The sequence below is a fragment of the Nicotiana tabacum genome, chromosome 6, assembly GCF_000715075.1.
Source record: "Nicotiana tabacum cultivar K326 chromosome 6, ASM71507v2, whole genome shotgun sequence".
Taxonomy (NCBI): domain Eukaryota; kingdom Viridiplantae; phylum Streptophyta; class Magnoliopsida; order Solanales; family Solanaceae; genus Nicotiana; species Nicotiana tabacum.
The window spans coordinates 35,418,499-35,440,353 of NC_134085.1; the positions used below are offsets into that span (position 1 = coordinate 35,418,499).

General features: G+C 38.6%; 1 protein-coding gene across 4 annotated transcripts; it reads left to right on the forward strand.

The window, feature by feature from the left end:
• The first annotated feature begins 14,200 nt into the window (after window positions 1-14,200).
• LOC107777777 (YTH domain-containing protein ECT4) lies at window positions 14,201-21,528 on the forward strand. Of its 4 annotated transcripts, none has more exons than XM_016597907.2 (11): window positions 14,201-14,439; window positions 14,517-14,581; window positions 15,324-15,400; window positions 15,576-15,750; window positions 16,051-16,118; window positions 16,838-17,213; window positions 17,323-17,411; window positions 17,690-18,271; window positions 18,365-18,577; window positions 18,657-18,803; window positions 21,053-21,528. In XM_016597907.2, the coding sequence occupies exons 2-11, from the start codon at window positions 14,554-14,556 to the stop codon at window positions 21,284-21,286; spliced, it is 1,989 nt and encodes a 662-aa protein (XP_016453393.2). In that variant the 5' UTR covers window positions 14,201-14,439; window positions 14,517-14,553; the 3' UTR covers window positions 21,287-21,528. The 4 variants fall into 4 exon arrangements, with proteins under 4 accessions (XP_016453393.2, XP_016453394.2, XP_016453392.2 ...); XM_016597906.2 differs by having other exon boundaries at window positions 14,206-14,439; window positions 14,531-14,581; XM_016597908.2 differs by lacking the exons at window positions 16,838-17,213; window positions 17,323-17,411 and having other exon boundaries at window positions 14,205-14,439; window positions 14,531-14,581.
• Window positions 21,529-21,855: the final 327 nt, after the last annotated feature.

Sequence of the window (21,855 nt, forward strand, 5' to 3'; positions counted from 1 at the left end):
GCAACAGGATAACTGAAAGCTGAAACTGAACTGATAATATAATAAATGAAAGTAATTGGGAGTCAAAGATAATCTGAAGATATGCTTACCTGTTGATACTGACTCAACTCTCTCAATATAGTAAGTAAAATAGTTGTCCGGCCTTATAAGGCTCGGTATGTGTAACTGCTCTACCATAGTAGGCTCGCTCATAGGCGTTTGGCCATACTAGGCTCTGTATCTTGGCCATACCAAGCTCGCTCATAGGCACTCGTCCATAGTAGGCTTGGTATATAACTCACCATCTGATCAGAGGTTGCCCAATAGGGGCCTGCCTATCGATTATAGCTCGATGGTAATGAAAATACTGTAATACTGTATATATAGGCTTGTTGTTCTCTATATATATATATATATATATATACTCTCTACTTTCTTGGGTGAAAGAAGATAAAACTTAACTGAATATAAAGTCCTGATAAGGGAGAATGCTGTAACTTATGAGACTAAGAAAATGTACATAAATTCAGGAATATGAACTTCTCTTTATGTATCGTTATCAAACCCATGTAGTTACTGGATCATGCCAAAATAAAAGAAAGGTTAAGCCTTAACATACCTCATCACAATCTTTCCAATCACCAAGTTGAACTCGCCTCTTCGCACCTTAATCTACAACAACGATAATAATACTACCATTATGTTACGAAAGGTACGTCTATCGCACAACGAATGACAAGCTTATTTTATATTAAAACGGGCAACATCTCCTATATAATCCTTACTTCCTCCAAATTCAAGTTAACACCAACAACACAAGAACACAACAATAACAACATATATACATTATTTTCTAGCCTTACATACACCATAAAATACTACAAAACATCCCAACACACCCCAATCTCTTCATACACAAAATGACTACTATAGTAGTGTCAAACGACCCGAAAATGTTACGACGAATGACCAGCCCACCAACCTACAGTTATATGGTGTTTCTCCACACCCTTACTCCTCCAAAACTCCACAAAATAGTAGTAAAACATGCAGCCCAACAGCAACACAAAACAGTCCGCTACAAGTGAATAACTCGAACTCACGGCTTTCGATCACCGTCCCGTGAGTTCTTACAAGTATAAAACGACTTACCATGAATTTATAGCAGAAAAAATGGATGGAAGAGAGCAGTTAACTCACCTTATTTGTTGGATAACTCAGCTCCTATCTTGGTTCTTCAAACTCTAGGTTTTACCTCCAATTAGAACTTGAAAGGGAGAGAAAATCAATTAGGGGTTGTGGGTAATTTTTGGAGGAAGTTTGCAGGGGTTTAGGTATGGTTATTTGTGACATACAATGAGGTTTATATTTCAGGAGATAATCCCTTAAATGGACTCTTTGGCTGACCCGAAATTGCCCCTTTTTGGGCTCTCATTTAACCAAGTAGGTGACACGCCTACTTGTCACCTAGTAGCCTGCACAGTCTCGCAAACATACATATATCTCTCTACTCTGATGTTGTATTGATAAACAGTTTAATGAGTTATAAAATAGACTCATAAAGCTTCAATTTGATGGGTGGAACACCCCAAAAATCTTAGTATATTGGGAGAAATCGCAGTTACATTTGACCTAAGTTTCAACACATTTATAAATGTAACTTGTGATGACCTTTTTCCAACTTTTGTTCCACAACTCGCTTGACTTCAAATCATAACGCGTCTATCATACGACCAAAATAACTCATAACATAATCTCCTTATAATTTTAAACACCATATTCTCACCCCAAAAGTACATGTTATAGTATCCCCAACTTGTCGACTTTCGACGAAACTTATTTTCTTCAATTCATTTAGCTTTGAAGCCTTCAAACCCTCTTGGTACTTGGTATTCATGATTTTAAATATTTGTAACCTCCATTGTAATATGATTAACTTACTTTATGTACTTTCAAAGTTGATCTCATTTCTGAGTTAACATCAATTGACTTACGAATACTCTCATGTACAAAAACATGGGGTGTAACATCATTCCCCCCTTTGGAACATTCGTCCTCGAATGTTGATTGATGTGCCTATTAGTCTCATAACCCATAGCTCTTACAAATATTTTAATAATGTCCTTGACATCTAGGCAATTGTTTTGTGTATAAATTCTAAGGCTAGGGCATTCCCCCGTTTAGGTCTCTTTCTCACCCCATGACTTGTTGTCGGAATTCTTCAAATCTCGTAGTTGTTGCGACCTTCTATCATGCAGCATGTATATGCGCCTATGCGACTCTTCTCTCCTACTTCCTACATCTTTTAGCCAATCACTAGGCCTCACTTTGTGAATATATACAAACTATGGCAAGTTGTCCCTCTAGGCATCTATAGCTGTACTGAAGTCCTTTGCTTGGTACTTTGTCGAACTTACGACTATTGCTATATCTTGTTTCATAGCCTTGTCTATCTATCCTTATGGCTTTACTATATATAGGTAGGTTATACTATACCATAACACTTACTTCAGTTTATTATTACCGAGGTTTGCTACCCAACTCCAGGTTACTCTCTCGCTGCTTATCCTATATGTATAAATCAAAGTCCTTTAGTGCTTCCTCATTACTATTCTTCTTAAGAATAACAAACAAATCTCATCTCGTACTTTGGAACTTGTACCCATCTATTGTTTATTCACCTTAATGTTGATCTATAATCTATCATTAATCACTTGAAACCTCTTTTGTAATACATTGTCACTAGGGCTTACGTTGCATCGGGGAACATCTAAAGTTATTTGCCTGATCCACCTAGGGACGATACAATACTTCAATAACCATATTTCGTAGCATCTCAATGTGATTCACCTTATGGGGGTATTTTAATCCTGTACAATTCATGTAATCTCTTCTCTTTGAATAATTATTCAATCGAAAGCCTAAATGTCATCCTCTTAACATTTATCACAATTACACCTTTATTCTCCTACCAGGGCAGCATTCCCTCTCTTCTAAATTCTCATAGTCTTAAACTCCTCCGAGTTCATTCAGGCTACACAAAGGATTCTATAACTTATGGAAACCATCAACTCTCTTATTTTGATGGGCTTAATCCTGAAGCTTTACCAATTCTCTTCACCTTCTCAATAACCTCTTCTTATCCATACTCCTGTCTATCTAAAACTTTGTTGCTTTACCATACTTTAGCTTGCGACCTACACATATCTATTTATAGTACTCACAACCTTCCTTTAACTTTCTAGCACCATACATTTCCTTATGTGATTCTGGAACCTCTAGCGAAACATCACGCCACCTCCATCTCTTCTGTATTCTCTTAACTAGACCTCTCAGTACCTAGAAACCATAGGGTGGAAGATATGCTAGTAACGACACCACTATCATTTATGGATACTGAATCACGATGCTTATAGCCCTCTATCTTTGCCAAGCTTTTGCAATTAAGTATCTCATACCTTCATTACCTTTACCTTACTTACCTTTAGATCTCGCATCATATATTATGTCTCTTTCATAACCTCCCCTCTACATAGGTGAAATTCACATCCACAACTTGAAGCTCTACTATAATACTTGCACCTCTAGTGCATACACAATCTGGTGGGAGCTCCATAATGACTTCTTATGAGGCTAGTACTCTTCTAACTAGCTTTATCGTAGAGTCATTATAAAATATGACTATTGTACTATCTCTCTTGTACATCTGATATTAAGGGTGATTCTGCAATGTTCTCAATCATGATTTATATAATTATCTTTGTCTAGTAATTAGACTCCTGATTTACTTAGTTGATGTAAATCTTTAGTTTCCTCTTCTATCTCAGCCTTTAAGTAGTCTTACGCCATCTTCTGATCTGCGGCTCAGGGTACTAGTTATAACTTTATCCCCTTGTGGATGCTATGGAACATCCATGATATAACCTTTTAGCAATTCAAGCTTTTGTCTGTGACGTGGACTCAATTATTTTAACTTATACTGGAGTCTCCTATAGTTGTATTATTGTCAACATATATGTTGCAAGGATAATACTCCGAAATCTTAAGTGTGTTCATAACGTAACTAACTATAGGTCATAGATCGAATAATTCCTCTTGTGCCTTCTCAGCTTTCGCTAAAAGTAAGCAATTACTTTTCTTAGTCATTCTGCCTCTTGTTGCATGAATACTTGGCTTATCTTAGTGCCCACATATATTAAAATTTTGTGCAACTCATATAATCTCGAATATTACTTTGGATTTTACTTACTGTTCCTTAGTCACAATAGGTACCACTTTCTTATAGAGTGCATACGATGTTGTAGTGAGACTGTTGTTACAAGACCATTATTTATTTAGGTCAATATGCTTATGTTGAAGCCTTCTTCCTTATTTCCTCAACTAGTCTTTCGTTGCAGCGCTTAGGGAAGACCCTCTGACTTTTGTAAAGCTGCGAGCTTATTACATTGTATACCCCATGGAATTTCTGATGTTCTTACTCACCTATCATTATCCTTAGTTACATACTGTCATGCCCTTGTACTTGTAGGGTTGCTTCAGAATTAAAATTTCAGTTGTCTCCCTAGTGGCACTTTCTTTTATTTCCGTAACACTTATATTGTACCTTTTACTACCCCAACTCCTATCTGAATATTTCTCAAGGATTACGATGTCGTATCAGAGAGGCTGCATTTCCTATGCTGGGTTTAACTATATTTATCTTGCATGATCTACTGATTTATTTGAGACCTCTTGTCTATCCATAACCAAGCTCTTTCTGAATCAATACTAACTACTCGTCAGTCCATGCTTATATTTATATTCTGTGTAACCTCTCTTGGGTTATGTCTTTTGTCTTAACTTACCTTTTGCACTGGCTCCTAATGTATCAAATGTTCATTCGTACCTATTTATCAATAACATCTGGTGTGGGAACCCTTACAGCCTCTCCCGACATCATGCTTGAATAATGTTCTGGAGTCATAACATATATATTGGATCTGAATAAATGCAATCTCATTTCTTTCGCTTTTTTACTACATTCTTCCTTTACTATTCCGTAGTTACCTGAACCACTTAACTCCGACTTAATACCATATCACCCCCATTTTCCCCCATTTAGGGGAGTATTAACATTTAATGCCATAAAGATTCACCTACAAATATTTTACCTCTTCATCTTCGGCATTTTTTCACGTCTTCACTGACTCTTACTCGCCTCGCGGTAGCCCTTCTCTACCAGGGATAACTAAATTTCTTACGTGCGAGGGTGACACCTAGTGTAACTGACACACTTAGTTCCTTAAGCTTAACTCTACTCACAGTTCTTTCTTTAGGGAAGCGTCTTCCTGAATGACCTTTGAAGGTTATTATTCTGTTGTCCATTCTATTTTTGCCGAAACACAATCTCTAAAATTCTCATGATACCGACTATTATCGAATCCTTCGGTCCCTAAATCATGTTTGATTTATCTTGTTTACTAGCCTATGCTGATTTCTATCACTCCGGGGGTCTAACTTAGCTTTCTAGTAATCATGTTGGAGTCACCAACTCATTTCTCAAAATAAGGATATGACTTTATGGCATATACTCTTTTATAGTCTCAAAGTTGTCATCTCTTGTCTTTTCCTTCACTTGACCATAGACTGTGTCATCCTACAATATTTTGATTTACCGTTATCACCCATTTATTGTACCTTACTCATAATGTTTAATTTACTCTCTTCTTATTCTCCTGCTAATATTTCTATCTATCGCATTATTCTGAAAACTCAACAAAACATTGTTTCACCTTTTTTTAGCTCCCCTAGATCAATCCACCATTATGGGTTACTCTAACCTAAGTTGGATCCTAATATTCAATCTTCTCTTAAACTGTATATGTTAGCTCCCATAGGGCATAACTGAGATGGGTGTGGCCAATTGTACGTACCTCTATATCTGTTGAAGGTAACTTAGAAGCCTTATATTTCTCGACCTGAATTGAAAATTTGGGTAATCTTTATTAATTGGGTACCTCGTACCCTTCATCACCTTACTTCTGTTATCTGTTGAAACTTATACTTTTACCTTCTAATACTCTCATAGCCTGCTATTCGCGGGATATACTAGATATTCCCATCTTAGAGTCTTAAGTAGGAAATTCGCACATCCAGTGTGCACGATCTGATATGGCCTCAAACTAGGCCACATTGTCAAGAATTCTCTCTCTACTAGCGCCCTAACCTGTTGTTTTAGTAGCCCTCTGGCTAGCTATAATTATTCAAATTGCAAGCATCTCTATAATTAGCAAACATAAGTCTTGGCTCAAACTCTTATGACAACTCTATATCACGATGTGGATTTGAAAGAAGGGTAACATACTCCTAAATGCCTTGTAGCTTCCTGTTTATATAATGTGGTGCACAACACATCTATAAACAAGGCTCTACTAGACACAACTTGTAGACTCCCTAGGACAGAACTGCTCTGATACCAAGTTTGTCACACCCCAAACTTGAAGAGGCATGACCGGCACCCAGTACCGTACTCGTCCCGAGAGTACCACTCTGTAACTGTGGACTCTGGAAGGGTAACCCTCAACTTAGGCCGATGAGGCCATATTCTGAATTGTCTGAAAATAACGTCTCTCTCATCTATGGGGTAAACATACCCAAAATCTCATATATATATATAAAACTGTGGAGGCTCACGAGGCTGCCATGAACATCTACAGATATACAAACTATACAGGACTTGTCTACAAGCCTATAGAGATAACTTAACTGTACCATGGTCGGGAAAGGGCCTCGACCTACCCATCAAACCTGTATATATAAAATGGACTCCAAGGTCTAGACCTGGCAACTCCGAGGAAGTGGAGCTTACCAACTAAGCTGATGTTTGACTCTGTTTGCTGGGAGGGTCTGTCCAACTGTCAATGAGGACTTGCAGGCATGAAAGGCAGTGTCCCCAGCAAAAGGGACGTCAATACAAATTAATGTACCGAGTATGTAAGGCAACAGGATAACTGAAAGCTGAAACTGAACTGATAATATAATAACTAAAAGTAACTGGGAGTCAAAGATAATCTGAAGATATGCTTACCTGCTGATACTAACTCAACTCTCTCAATATAGTAAGTAAAATAGTTGTCTGTCCTTATAAGGCTCGGTATGTGTAACTACTCTGCCTTAGTAGGCTCGCTCATAGGCGCTCGACCATACTAGGCTCTATATCTCGGCCATACCAGGCTCGCTCATAGGCACTCGACCACAGTAGGCTCATTATATAACTCACCATCTGATCAGAGGTTGCCTATCTATTATAGCTCGATGGTAGTGAAAATACTGTAATATTATATATATATATATATATATATTCTCTACTTTCTTGGGTGAAAGAAGACAAAATTGAACTGAATATGAAGTCCCGATAAGGGAGAATGCTGTAACTTATGAGACTAAGAAAATGTACATAAATTCAAGAATATGAACTTCTCTTTATGTATCGTTATCAAACCCATGTAGTTACTGGATCATGCCAAAATTAAAGAAAGGTTTAGCCTTAACATACTTTATCACAATCTTTCCAATCACCAAGTTGAACTCGGCTCTTCACACCTTAATCTACAACAACGATAATAATACTATCATTATTTTACGAAAGGTACAACTATCGCACAACGAACAACAAGCTTACTTTGTATTAAAACGGGTAGCATCTCCCCTATAATTCTTAATTCCTCCAAATTTAAGATAACACCAACAACATAAGAACACAACAATAACAAAACAGCCCAACACACCCCAATCTCTTCATACACAAAACAACCACCGCAGTAGTGTCAAACGACCCGAAATTGTTACGACGAATGACCAGACCACCACCCTACAGTTATATGGTGTTTCTCCACACCCTTCCTTCTCCAAAACTCGACAAAACAGTATTAAAACACGCAGCCCAATAGTAACACAAAACAGTCCACAAAATAGTCTGCTACAAGTGAATAACTCGAACTCACGGCTTCCGATCACCGTCCCGTGAGTTCTTACAAATATAGAATGACTTACCATAAATTTACAGCAGAAAAAATGGATAGAAGAGAGCAGTAAACTCACCTTATTTGTTGGATAACTCAGCTCCTATCTTGGTTCTTCAAACTCTAGGTTTTACCTCCAATTAGAACTTGAAAGGGAGAGAAAATCAATTAGGGTTTGTGAATAATTTTTGGGAGGAAGTTTGCAGGGGTTTATTTCTTGTTATTTGTGATATGCAATGAGGTTTATATTGAAGGAGATAAGCCCTTAAATGGGCTCTTTGGCTGACCCGAAATTGTCTCTTTTTGGGCTCTCATTTAACCAAGTAGGTAACACACCTACTTGTCACCTAGCAGCCTGTGCAGTCTTCCAAAAATACATATATATCTCTACTCCGATGTCGTATTAATAAATGGTTTAATGCGTTAGAAAATAGGCTCATAGAGCTTCAATTTGAAGGGTGGAACACCCTATAACTGTAAGTATATTGGGAGAAAATTGCAGTTACATTTGACCTAAGTTTCAATACATTTATAAATGTAACTTGTGATGACCTTTTCCAACTTTTGTTCCACAACTCACTTGACATCAAATCATAACGCGTCTATCATACGAATAAAATAACTCATAACATAATCTCCGTATAATTTTAAACACCATATTCTCACCCCAAAAGTACATGTTATAACATTCCCAACTTGTCGACTTTCGACGAAACTTATTTTCTTCAATTCATTTAGCTTCGAAGCCTTCAAACCCTCTTGGTACTTGGTATTCATGATTTTAAATATTTGTAACCTCCATTGTAACATGATTAACTTACTTTATGCACTTTCAAAGTTGATTTCATTTCTGAGCTTACATCAATTGACTTACGAATACTCTCACGTACAAAAACATGGGGTGTAACATCTTTAAATCGATGTAGAGACACTTAAAATTTTGTCCAAGTATCTCTGCATTCGATCTTCTCAAACCTCAAAAGTTCTGTTGACTTGATTTACCACAAGTTGGGAGTCACACTTGACCTCGATGACCTCAGCTCCCAAGCTCTTAACTAACTCGAGAGTTGCAATCATGTCCTCATACTCGGCCTCATTGTTAGTTTATTTTGAAGTTTTGATAAACTGTCTAATCGTATTACCTGTGGGTGGCTTCAAAACGATGCCTAGCCCCGACCCCTTCACGTTCGAAGTGCCATCCGTGAAGAGGGTCCACACCCCCGATGATGTACACGATTTTAATAATAGTTCCTTTTCGACCTCAGGTACGAGGGCTGGTGTGAAGTCGGCCACGAAGTCTGCCAAGATTTGAGACTTGATGGTCGTTCGGGGTTGATACTCGATATCGTACCCGCTGATCTCGATGACCCATTTAGCTAATCGGCCCGAGAGTTCGGGCTTGTGCAAAGGGGGTAGGTGGTTACAACACAAATTGGGTGACATTACAAATATGATTTTAATTTCCTAGAGGTGCTTATTAAAGCAAGCGCTAATTTTTTTAAGTGTGGGTACCGAGTCTTGGCTTCACCAAAGGTCCGACTAAAATAATAGATAGGAAATTGTGTACCTTGCTTTTCTCGAACTAAGACCCCACTTGCCGCTATCTCTGAGACCGCTAAGTACAAGTAAAGTTGTTTGCCCGCCTTTGGGGTGTGAAGCAATGGCAGGCTCGACAGGTATCGTTTGAGTTCTTCCAAAGCCTGTTGATATTTTGGGGTCCATGCAAAATTTCTCTTTTTCTTAAGCAGTGAGAAAAACGGTGGCTCCTATATGAAGATCTCGAAATAAATTGACCTAGGGCAGCTATGCGCCCCGTTAACCTCTATACAGCCTTGACATTATCAAAAGTTGTGATATCTTCGATTGCCTTGATTTTATCAGGGTTGATTTCGATCCCCCGATTTGATATCATAAAACCGAGGAACTTGCCCGAACCAACTCCGAATGCACATTTCTCCGGGTTGAGCTTCATATTGTATTTCCTCAGAATATCGAAGGTCTCCTGCAAATGTTTCAAATTCTCCTCTGCTCGTAGGGACTTAACTAGCATATCATCAATATAAACCTCCATTGATTTACCTATTTGTTCTTCGAACATTCGATTTACTAGGCATTGATAAGTAGCACCAACATTTTTTAGTCCGAACGGTATTACATTATGGCAATAGGTTTCGTATTTAGTGATAAACGAAGTCTTTTCCTTATCCTCCAGGATCATTTGTATCTAATTGTACTCGGAGTAGGCATCGAGAAAACTAAAGATCTCGTGGCCGGCTGTGGCATCAATCATGTGATCGATATTCGGTAAATAAAAAGAATCTTTAGGGCATGCTTTGTTTAAATCCTTATAGCCTATGCACATTCTAAGTTTGTTTCCCTTTTTAGAGACTACAACTACGTTTGCTAACCATTCGGGATATTTTACCTCCCGATTGGATCCTATATTGAGAAGTTTTGTTACCTCGTCCTTGATGAATGCATGTTTTACCTCGGATTGAGGTCTTCTTTTTTGTTTCACCGGGCGAAACTTCGGGTCCAAGCTCAATCGATGCATATTGATCTCCGGTGGGATCTCTGTCATATCTAGGTGGGACCAAGTAAACAATCCATGCTATTTAAAAGGAATTGAATGATTTTTTTCCTGAGCTCGGGAGTTAACCCAGTGCCCAGGTATACCTTTCGATCAGGCAGATGCTCGATCAGTATGATTTATTCCAGCTTTTCAACCGTTGACTTTGTTGCATCGGAATCATCAGGGATTATGAAGGTTCGAGGTATCATATAATCATCATCCTCGAAATTTTCCTGCTCCTCCGATCGGGCCGAGGCAGGTGATTGTGGTTGCTATTTGACTTCTTGCTTTCCCTTCGACTTCAATCCCTTTGTTGATGACAACGCCAATATTGGTATACCTCATCAACTACAAACATTTCTTTGGCAACGGGTTGTTCAGCTTACATCATTTTGATTCCTTTCGATGTTGGGAATTTCAAGACTTGATGAAGCTTCGAGGGTACTGCTCCCATATTATGAATTCAAGGTCTTCCGGGCAGCGCATTGTACCTCATGACGCCTTCGATCACATGGAACTTTGTTTCTTGGATGATCCCAGCCACATTTACTGGCAGAATGATTTCCCCTTTGGTGGTTTCACTTGCCATGTTGAAGTCGTTAAGTACCCAAGCTGCGGGCATAATTTGATCTTGGAGGCCGAGTTGCTCTATGATCCTTGATCAAATAATATTTACCGAGATACCTGGATCAATCAACATACGTTTAACTTGAATTTTATTCATAAGGATAGATATTACCAGTGTGTCGTTGTGAGATTATCCAATCCCTTCTGCGTCCTCGTCGTTGAAAGACAAGGTTTCTTCTAGTAAGTAGTCCCGAGTTCGCTTCTCCCTCGTGATTGTCACTTTGGTATGTTTGAATACCGGTCCTTGAGGGATATCAACCCCACTAAGGATCATGTGAATTACATATTGTGGCTCTTCCTGCTCGTTCTGCCTATTTGAATCTTTGTTTTTGAAGTGGTTCTTGGTCCGATCACTTAAGAATTCTCGAAGGTGACCCTCGTTGAATAGACGGGTTACTTCCTCCCTCAACCGTCTATAGTCTTCGGTTCTATGACCATGTGTACCGTGGTATTTGCACATTTGATTAGGGTTCCAGGACCGTTATTTCTTCGATCTCCACTGTATGGTTGGTATCTATCTCTATTCGATCTTGATTCTCGATCGACATCCCTTTTAACTCTGTCCACGGGCTTGTCAGGATAAATTGAACCAATTGGAGTTCCCAGTTGATCATCTTCGACCCTAATCTTCGACTGATACCGGTTGTGAACATTGTCCCACGTGACAGCTGGATATTCGATCAAATTTTGCTTCAACTGTTGTGAAGCTATGGAGCTCCGAGTGTTGAGACCTTGTGTAAAAGCTTGAACATCCCAGACATCGGTGACTGGGGGCAAATCCATTCTCTCTGTTTGGAACCGAACTACGAATTCTCTGAGCATCTCGTTATCCTTTTGTCTTACCTTAAAGAGGTCTGATTTCCTTGTTGCAACTTTAATGGCTCCGGCATGGGCTTTCTCAAAAGAGTCTGCGAGCATAGCAAACGAATCAATAGAGTTGGGTGGTAAGTTATGATACCATATCATGACACCCTTCGATAAAGTTTCTCCAAATTTCTTCAATAGATCATATTCAATCTCATCGTCTTCGAAATCATTCCCCTTTATTGTGCATGTATAAGAAGTAACGTTCTCATTAGGGTCGATGGTCCCATTGTATTTGGGAATTTCTGGCATACAGAATTTCTTCGGGATGGGCTTCGGAGCCGCACTTGGAGGGAAAGTCTTCTGCACGAACTTCTTCGAATCCAAACCCTTTAGGATCGGGGGAGCCCCCGGTATTTGGTCTACCCGTGAGTTGTATGTTTCTACCTTTTTGTCATTAGACACGATTTTCTTTTCACCTGACTCGATCTGTTTAGTGAGATCCTCAAGCATCTTCATAATGGCGGGGTCAGTCCCCGATTAATTGGCGTTCGATTTCTTCGGTACAGGCTCGACTCTATGAACAACCTCTTGTGATGTTTCGAGCTTAATTTCGCTTGGTCCTCGATTCTAATTTTGGAGTTGCGCTATCACAACTTGTTGAGTCTACAATATTTCAAATATCATTCGAAGGTTAATTCTGCCTTCTTCACCGCTCTGTGCGTTCTGATCGGCTGCTCGGGCATCTCTGTGGGACACTATTTCCAGGTTCGACGCCCAAATTTGCATTTAGGGCGACGTGCGAACTGACATCGATGGGGGTCTGCATTGGTACTCCCTCGTGGCCATCTTGAGGCACTTCGATCACTGGGGCGGCTATATTATCGTTTTCTCCATGGAAACCGAGGTCGTCATCAGCATGAGTGGGTACTGCTCGCGAGTTAGACATGTTGATCCTGAAATCAAAAACACTCACAAGAACAAGCGTAAAGTAGTGTGTGTTACGAGAATTAATACCAGACAATCACTGTTATCCTTAGTCCCACGGTGGGCGCCAAATGTTTACCCTTAAAATTGGATAACAATTAAACTTATAATGTGGTTTTAAAGACACGTGATTTTACCTAATACCAATTGATAATGTAAAGATTAATAATAGAAATAAACAACAGGATAAAGCAAACCAGTGTTTGAACTAAATTCAGCCCTCGAGTTTGAATACCCTCGAGCTGAGTTGAGCAAGAACAATTAAAATATAACAAGCTGATGAACAAATATATAAACTAAAGGAAAGGTGTTATATTGCTTTGATATCTCAGAGTGTAAGTCCTTTACAAAATGATTAGAACTCTTTTTATATAGTAGAGGAATCCTATCTATAGTACAATTCTAATTACGGAAGTAAATTCCATGATTAGCCTAAACAATCGCCCTTGATTTGATATGTTCCGGGATTTTCGTAGTGATCTTCGACCGAACACGGATATCTCACTTTTCCGTTATTGCGCTTTGCTCAATGTCTGCCATATTTGGTCTCGACCGCTGCTGCCCTCGATCTCGACAGGCACTTCAATTCTCGAACTCGATACCTTATCTTTGTGCTCTGGTCTGATCCACTACGAGGCTCTCAATTCTCGAACTCGATACCTTATCTTCGTGCTCTGGTCTGATCCACTACGAGGCTCTCAATTCTCGAACTTGATACCTTATCTTCGTGCTCTGGTCTGATCCACTACGAGGTTGATCTTCGATGCAATTTTCCGGTCTCGATCAAATAGTAAAATCGGATTGGCCCGATTTTAACCGTATACACATTTGTATATGTAATTCTTACTGTTTCGTAAAACTACTTAATAAACGATCGAATTAGGATGGAATGAAATCCAATATAACTAAAAAATCTAATATAAAGATCAATCGAAGGGCACTTATTGAACTTCAATCGTGCAATTTAAAAGATTTTAATATTCACCCAACCCCAACCATCCCCACCACTCTACTGCCTCAATTTTACACCATAATATTTGCCTAATTATATATAAATATTTTTAAAATAATATCTTTCATTCACTTATCAAACGTTAAAAATAAATAAAATTTACTTATAATTTGCGAAAACATTTTGCTTCATACTATCAAACACCCAAATAAACAAAAATGGTGGCAAGTATATATATATATATATATATATATATATATATATATATATATAGTAATAAAATAAGAAAAGGGAGAAAAGGAAAAAAGTTTCCGGTTTGGGAGAAAGAGCCGTGGAGCTATTTGAATCACAATAGTTTACGTGAAGAAATTTTTCACTTTCCCCTCTGAGTCTGAGTCTGAGTCTGAGTCTGAGAAGGCCGAAACCGAAACACAAAATAGCATCTGTTTCTCCTTTTGGCTCCTGTGCGGCTAACTAACCCCTTCCCCAAGTCTTCCCTCTCTCTCATTTATCTCTCAGTAAGTACTGCTACTTTTCTTCATTTTGGGGTAGTATTTACAGTCAAGTCACATTTTGATAAATAACGTATAATTAGGCCTCACTTCTCAGGTGTTTTGGTCGATCTTTTGCCTATGGCGGCTGTTGTTCCTTCCTCAGATCGTATCCTTTTCTTTCTCTCTTTCTCTTTATTCATTTCTTTTAATTATTTTCTCATCTGGGGTTTCCTTAAATTGTAAGTTTTTATTTTTATTACGCTTCTGTTCTCTCTCTCTCTCTCTCTCTTTAATACTGGTTTTGTGTGTTTTTTACTAGGGTTTATGCTCCCTGTTTGACTACCGAATTTCTGTAATTTCTTACTTTATCTTTTCTTTCTGTTTCTTAATTTCATGGCTGTTTGGGGAGTGCTGAAATTAAAAAAGAAAAATTGATGCTTATGGAATTAATTGCGCAATTGTTGTTTTTATTAGTGCAATGATATGCTTGAAGAACCATCCTCTGCCCTGCTTGTGGGTTGTTATTGGGTCACTTTTAATTTTTCTAAAAGAACTTTAGTTGGATTTTTGGAATGGCATGATTCGGACTAAGCAGACATAGAATCTTCAAGTATTTTGAAATAAAATTTACATACTTAGAAACTATGTAAAAATATTTTAGTTCACATAGTTAACATTCAAACTGTTTAAAAAGTAATTGAGAAAAAGGTGCTGTCACATAGAGTGGAACAGAAGGGGTATATATTAATGACGTTTGACATGCTTGTGGAATATATCTAGTATGTAAGTTATGTATTAGACGAATTTATGGCATCAAAACTCTAAATGGATGAGATGCTTAAATAAGATGTCCGGCGGACCTGGGTTTATGACATGTTTTTTTGTCTCCTTAATTCACATTGCTTAAGAAACAGCAGATTTGCTACAGGACTTGCATTTGGATTCCGAGAATAAGTCCCTTCAAGCTCGTGACTCAACAAAGCAGGTACTGGTTGTTGCTTTAAATCTTGAGATTAATTTTGACTTTCCAATGCATGCCACTAAATGAAAATTTTGGCATCTTTGCTGTATTTTTTCATTAATGTTTGACAACATAGGATGTCTTGGTTGAGTTAAAAATTAACTCCCTTTACTGTCAATCCCTCTTTCTTGATAAAAAGGTTTCATCTGTTCAATATGCACCTGTTGAACCTGGCACCATGGCGAATGGAATGAACAAGCCATTTGAGAGACCAATAAGCCCCTTCAATCAGGATTTCACAGGGCCAAGCATGTTTTACAGCCCAAACGGATACACATCTCCTACATACCCTTCTTCAACATACTATTATGGAGGTAACAAACACCAGACTGTATAGAGAGTGTTGTTTATCAATTGATAAAATGCTTAACAGCATGTTGTGTTGCCCATTATTTTGATTCGTCATTGGACATTCAGCTAAATTACATGATATACAGTTGTTTGTATGGATAAGCTGCTAGGCAATTCTGAATTATCTAGGTAGCATTAGGATTGAAGGTCAAGAAGGTCTTTTACTTGGTCAGTTGCATAGTGTACCTTTTGATGGTATATATTTCATTCTATCAATAAAGCTTCTGCCTGCTCATCCTCCTGTGATATGGTTTTAAATACAGGTTATGATGGATCATCAGGCAATGAGTGGGATGGACTTGCAAGCGCCGATGGAGTTGAAATGCCTCAAGTAATTTTTTTTTTTAAAATTAATTATGTTTCCTTTTTTTATTTGTTTATTTTCCATTTATAGAATTTTGCCTCGAAATTGATTTCTAGAATTTCATTGTGATTTGTGATCTTTTAACCAAGAAGAGTTGGTGCTGGGACTTGTCCTGATGACATATCTCCCCATCCCCCCTTTTTTTTAATCCCCTTTATCCTTCTCTTCTCTATAACTGGAAGTTGTTTGACCTCATGTTGTTTTATTTATTTTTTGTTATTTTTTTTTGATGACCGAGAAATCCGTCTGGGGCCGATCCTTTGGACCAACCGCAGTCTTCGAAACTCGGTAGATAATGGGCCCACCCCTCTACCCTTCTCCACTTAAATACCGGGCTTTGCTTTGCATGGTGTGGGGGCTTGAACCTGCGACCTAAGACACAAATCCACCACCCTTTGCCACTTGAGCTAGGCCCTGGGGGCCGATCCTTTGGACCAACCGCAGTCTTCGAAACTCGGTGGATAATGGGCCCGCCCCTCTACCCTTCTCCACTTAAATACCGGGCTTTGCTTTGCATTGTGTGGGGGCTTGAACCTGTGACCTAAGACACAAATCCACCACCCTTTGCCACTTGAGCTAGGCCCTGGGGGCCTCATGTTGTTTGTTATTATTCTTGTGATCTTGTTTATTAGTCTTATACTTGAGGATAGCTTTTGATTCTCTCCGGGCCTGGTGGCTGATAACAGGGCATGTTCGGTGACTATCAACATGGGTATGGTTATGCACCATATGGGACATACTCCCCATCGGGTTCGCATGTTGGACATGATAGGCAGCTCTATGGCCCTCAGCAATACCAATACCCATCGTCTTATTTTCAGTCTGCTTCTTCGACCAGTGGATCTTACCCTTCCAACCAAGGTAACACTTCCCAGACAGTGGTTTCACCCTCTGTCGCACCTGACCAAGTGCAATTTCCAGCTGAATCAACCAAAGCAAATCAGAGTCGTGTAGGGAGTACCGTGACTCATCGAACCAATACGTCAAAGTCTGTAAGACCAACTTACCAGAATTCTTCTGTGAAATCCTCTGATTCCTATGGTTGGGGAGGCATACCATCAGGTATCCCTTTTCTCGGATTATAAGGAAGAGATTTGGTTCAAGGAATTAGTTTGTTAGATATATCCTTGAAGCTTCTATGTTTTTTATCATCACAAATCTGTTGATGCAGTAAGTCCTTGGGTCTCTTCAGCAGTTCCTCATGGGAGCAATTTCTCTTCTGGAGGTACTCAAAATCTGCGTCCTCTTCCACATTCAGTGGTAGGTATTCCTTAAGGTGCTTGTCATTTGCACCACTTGATTGCTGTGTGTCCTTGATATTCAGTACTTCTTATTCATCTTTTTCCCACCTGTTTTATGGTGGCTAAACATGCTGCTCTCCAGAATTTTCAACTTGTGGATCTGCTTCCCTTTCCTTTTCTTTTGGCATTATTAACTGGATTTAATTTACCAATGGTGTTTATGATTTGGGAAATGGAGCATTCAGTAGACCTGGATACGTCCTTCTCTTCGCCTTATTCTATCCTTTTATGCAACAGGGTATGCAGCATCCAAGAGCGTCATCTGCAATGGGAGGATATATGAATCAGATGTATCCTAACAATCGGATGTATGGTCAATACGGAAACGCGTTTAGAAGTGGTTTAGAATTTTCACCTAGTATTTATGATCTTAGGACTGGTGGTCGTGATTGGTTGGTTGCTGATCACAAGTATAGACCTCGTGGCCGTGGTAATGGGTTATCTGCCAACAGCAATGAAAGCGCTGATGGGTTGAATGAATTGAACAGAGGACCCCGGGGAAAGGGTTTCAAGGACCAGAAGGATTCTGAACCTATATCCTTAGCAGTTAAGGGGCAGAGTCTTCCACTAAAAGGCAACTGTGATGAGGATAATCTACCCCTTTTCCCAGATAGGGAGCAGTACAACAGAGATGATTTCCCTGAAACATACACAGATGCAAAGTTCTTTGTCATTAAATCATACAGCGAGGATGACATTCACAAAAGCATTAAATACGGTGTATGGGCAAGCACACCCAATGGTAACAAGAAACTAGATGCAGCTTACAGAGAAGCTGAGGAGAAGTCTGGGGGATGTCCGGTTTTTCTGCTGTTTTCTGTAAGTATCATCTTTGCACCTTTGCAAATAGGCAAGTCCATCTAGTGGTAACCTTTGGGAGTATTAGTTAGTTTCCTTTGTGGTGTTTTACAGGTCAATGCAAGTGGGCAGTTTGTTGGTCTTGCAGAGATGATTGGTCCAGTTGACTTTGATAAAACTGTTGAGTATTGGCAGCAGGACAAGTGGAATGGTTGCTTTCCAGTGAAGTGGCATATTGTGAAAGATGTTCCTAATAGCACTTTGAGGCACATTACATTGGAAAACAATGAAAATAAACCTGTAACCAACAGCCGAGATACTCAGGAGGTGTGTGATAGTCCCATGTGCTGCAAATTTCTAATCTATGCTTCTCTGGCTGAATTTTTGATATCTTCCGATGCTGCAGGTAAAATCTGAGCTGGGTTTTCAAATACTTAAAATATTCAAGACACATTCCAGCAAGACATGCATTCTAGATGACTTTGATTTCTATGAGGGGCGTCAGAAGATAATGCAAGAGAAGAAAGCTAAACAGCGTCAACTGAATAAGCAGGTATATTGATCTTTTTCTTTAGACTTGATTTATCTTCTTTTGTTGTTCGTTTTATTTGTTGCATAGCTGCTTGATTCAACGATTGGTAGAGATAAAAATGCATTAAGCTGCTCAGAGGGTACTTGAACATTCTTTTTGAAATGCTTCTGGAAAGACTTTCCAGATTTATGGGACACTTTGGGAAACTAATTGTGTTTGGATAGCTTCTATCTCAGTTAAGTTTGTTGTTTTCACCTAAAAACAGCTCTTGGCTGTAAAGAAAATCTGTCCCAACACTGGCCTATGCTTGCTTGGTGTTTGATGAGAGGATATCAAAAAGAGGATTTGATTGCTTGCAACAAAAAATTCCCAATTTAATGTTCCACGATTCATTCCCTGCAAACCTTACCATTTGTCCTTTTTTTCATTTTCTTTTTAATTTGAAGATTTGTCCTAAGCCTTTAAATTAACCCACATTATCTTTACTGATGGAGTTGTCCTTATCTTGTCACTTAATTGTTCCGAGACTAGTCAAATTATTTATAGTCTTGTTGTATAGTATCTGCAGATCTTGTCCAGAGGACTAAACCAGACCTGATTGTGCTGATTATAGTTTGTAAATAGTTAGATTAGGGTTGGCAACACAACAGCTGTTTTCTGTTGGATCTAAAATAGAGTTGTAAACATTACCTTAACCTTGTCTTTAAAAAAAAAAAGAGTTGTGACCGATTTTCCATAAAAGTTCCATGGTGCATAGTTAATCAATCCAATAACCACAATATTAAATGGTAATATTTCACCAACTTATTTAAAAAGATAATATTTCTCCAACCCTTATACACACGCACATACATTTCCTATCCCAATACTTACAGGTATGTAAAGTTTCACATAGATAGGAACTGTGGTGAAATGACGATTGCTCATCCGAAAATAATAAGTTGAAACACCTCCAGGGTCCAGTGGATAGGGTATGTGTGTGATGAATTGCATGATTTCAGGAGATTCTACTTTAAGATGAAGAGAGAGGAGGGTGATTGAGTGGCCAGGAGGCTGGGAACTTGCTAGAGGGAGCATGGGGATTTTCACATAGTTGCTTTGGTCTGGAGTTACATGAATGCCCATTTAAAATATATTTGAATCTCTGATATTTGTTTAAACTTGCCAAATTTGTATTATGTCCATGTAAAATTAGAAAATTTGTTATATAAATAAATATTATATATATATAACTAGAGGGAGGACGGCGCTATAAACAAGTTGCTTTGTTTTGGATTTATAGTTTTGATTCTCTGGTGTTGGTTTGAAACCACCAAACTCTAGTTATGTCCATGCATATTTTATTCAGAATCCAAGTTACTGAACTGTGTTATAGATGTAGGTGGACTGGTTGGGATAGTTTGCACTGTGTTGATACCATACCTGACCTTTTTTATCAGGCAAAAGTCGAATTTCATTACTTTGCATCCATTGATACAATACCTGACTTTTTTTGACAAGCCAGTGCTGTTGATCCTAGGGGAACAACCCCTGGGATTCAAGAACTATACGAGTACTATGCAAAAAGTTTAGTTTCCATCTAATCATTTTTATAGATTTTAAATCCTATTTGCTCCAAAATTACACCAAAAATTGCAGACCATCTCAATATCAGTGAAAGCAGTATATACCACATCTAATGATCTGCCGATTGTCGAAAAAACACGAGTGATGATCCTGCTTGTTCTATGTCCCATCACCAAATTTTTCAGCATGTTCACCATCAAATCCCATGTCATCCGTTGTGACCAAGTGTCCCACTTATTCCTAGTACTAGTATGATACACATTGCACCAGCCGATGTCAATTTGTCTTTTCTCTTGGGATTTTAACGGTTAAGAGTTCCATGCAGCTGGCCAATCAAAAAAGGACGTGGAGAAGCCACTTTATTGGGCACTCCGTGGTCCAGATTGCTTTACCTTCTTGTTCTTTCCAACAAAATCTTGTAAAAGGATCATATTGTGAATATACCATTATAGTCCTCCTGTCTCATCCATATCCTCCCTGCACCATCAGCAGTCGATTGACAGACATAGAGCTGTCATAAACCCCTGACCTCCCCTGCCAAGCATTACACTGCTTCAGTTCTTGGTCCAAGATATTGTGACTACCTCATTTTGATGCATTACACCAATGTAAAAGTTGCAAATATTCTTTTATTTAGGTAATTACTGCATGTCATTTCTTCGACACGGTTAATTTTGGGTTAGTGATTGTCTTTGATGTTTCAGGTTGGAAATGTCAATCAATCTGCTGCTTTGACCCAAATAACTGAGCAAGATAGGCCAGTAGATAAAGAATGGTCAAAAATACCTGCTTCATCTGGGGGTTCCGCTGGTCTACCCAGATCTGAAGATGGGGAACTGAAGCCATCTGAAGAAATAAGATCAACCACAGCTTCCAAAGATCAACTAAATGTTAAAGACAATGAAGTCTTATTGAATGGAACTGGAAGTGCTTGCTGAGTGTTTTCTTTTACTTTTCTCTTTTCGTGGGCTCGTTCCTTTACTTGGGTTTATGCGAAGCCTTTTACCGGATGTCATTAGCATAGCAGAAGGTTTTGTTTTTTGTCACATGCAATATGTTTTCTTTTACTAGGATGGTAATAAAACAAGTAGCTCAAAACTTTCTTTATTGGCAGCTAGAAGCTTGGATTCCTTTGAGAATTGCAATTACTTAGTGGACTTCATATCTTCTTGATCTTTTATTTGGTTTCTTAGTTTTTGGCCTAGACTGAGCTTTTATTAAACGATCTTGTATTTCCCTCTTTTTTTGTTAAATTTGTTGAGGTTTTCTTCATGTGTTCTTGTTATGATGAGCGAGTCAAGGTTTTTTTATTGATTTGCAACTATGGATACGCATTCATGACAGACTGGGCATGTTAACTGGGCATGTTTAGGTAATATCGACATCAATAAGAAAAGCTCTTGACAGACTAGCATTTTATTAACCAACATAGAGATGGGAAATCCTTATGACATTTTGTCAATCAGTTGATAACCTCTCAATCTAATAGAGGTTTATTATATGAATC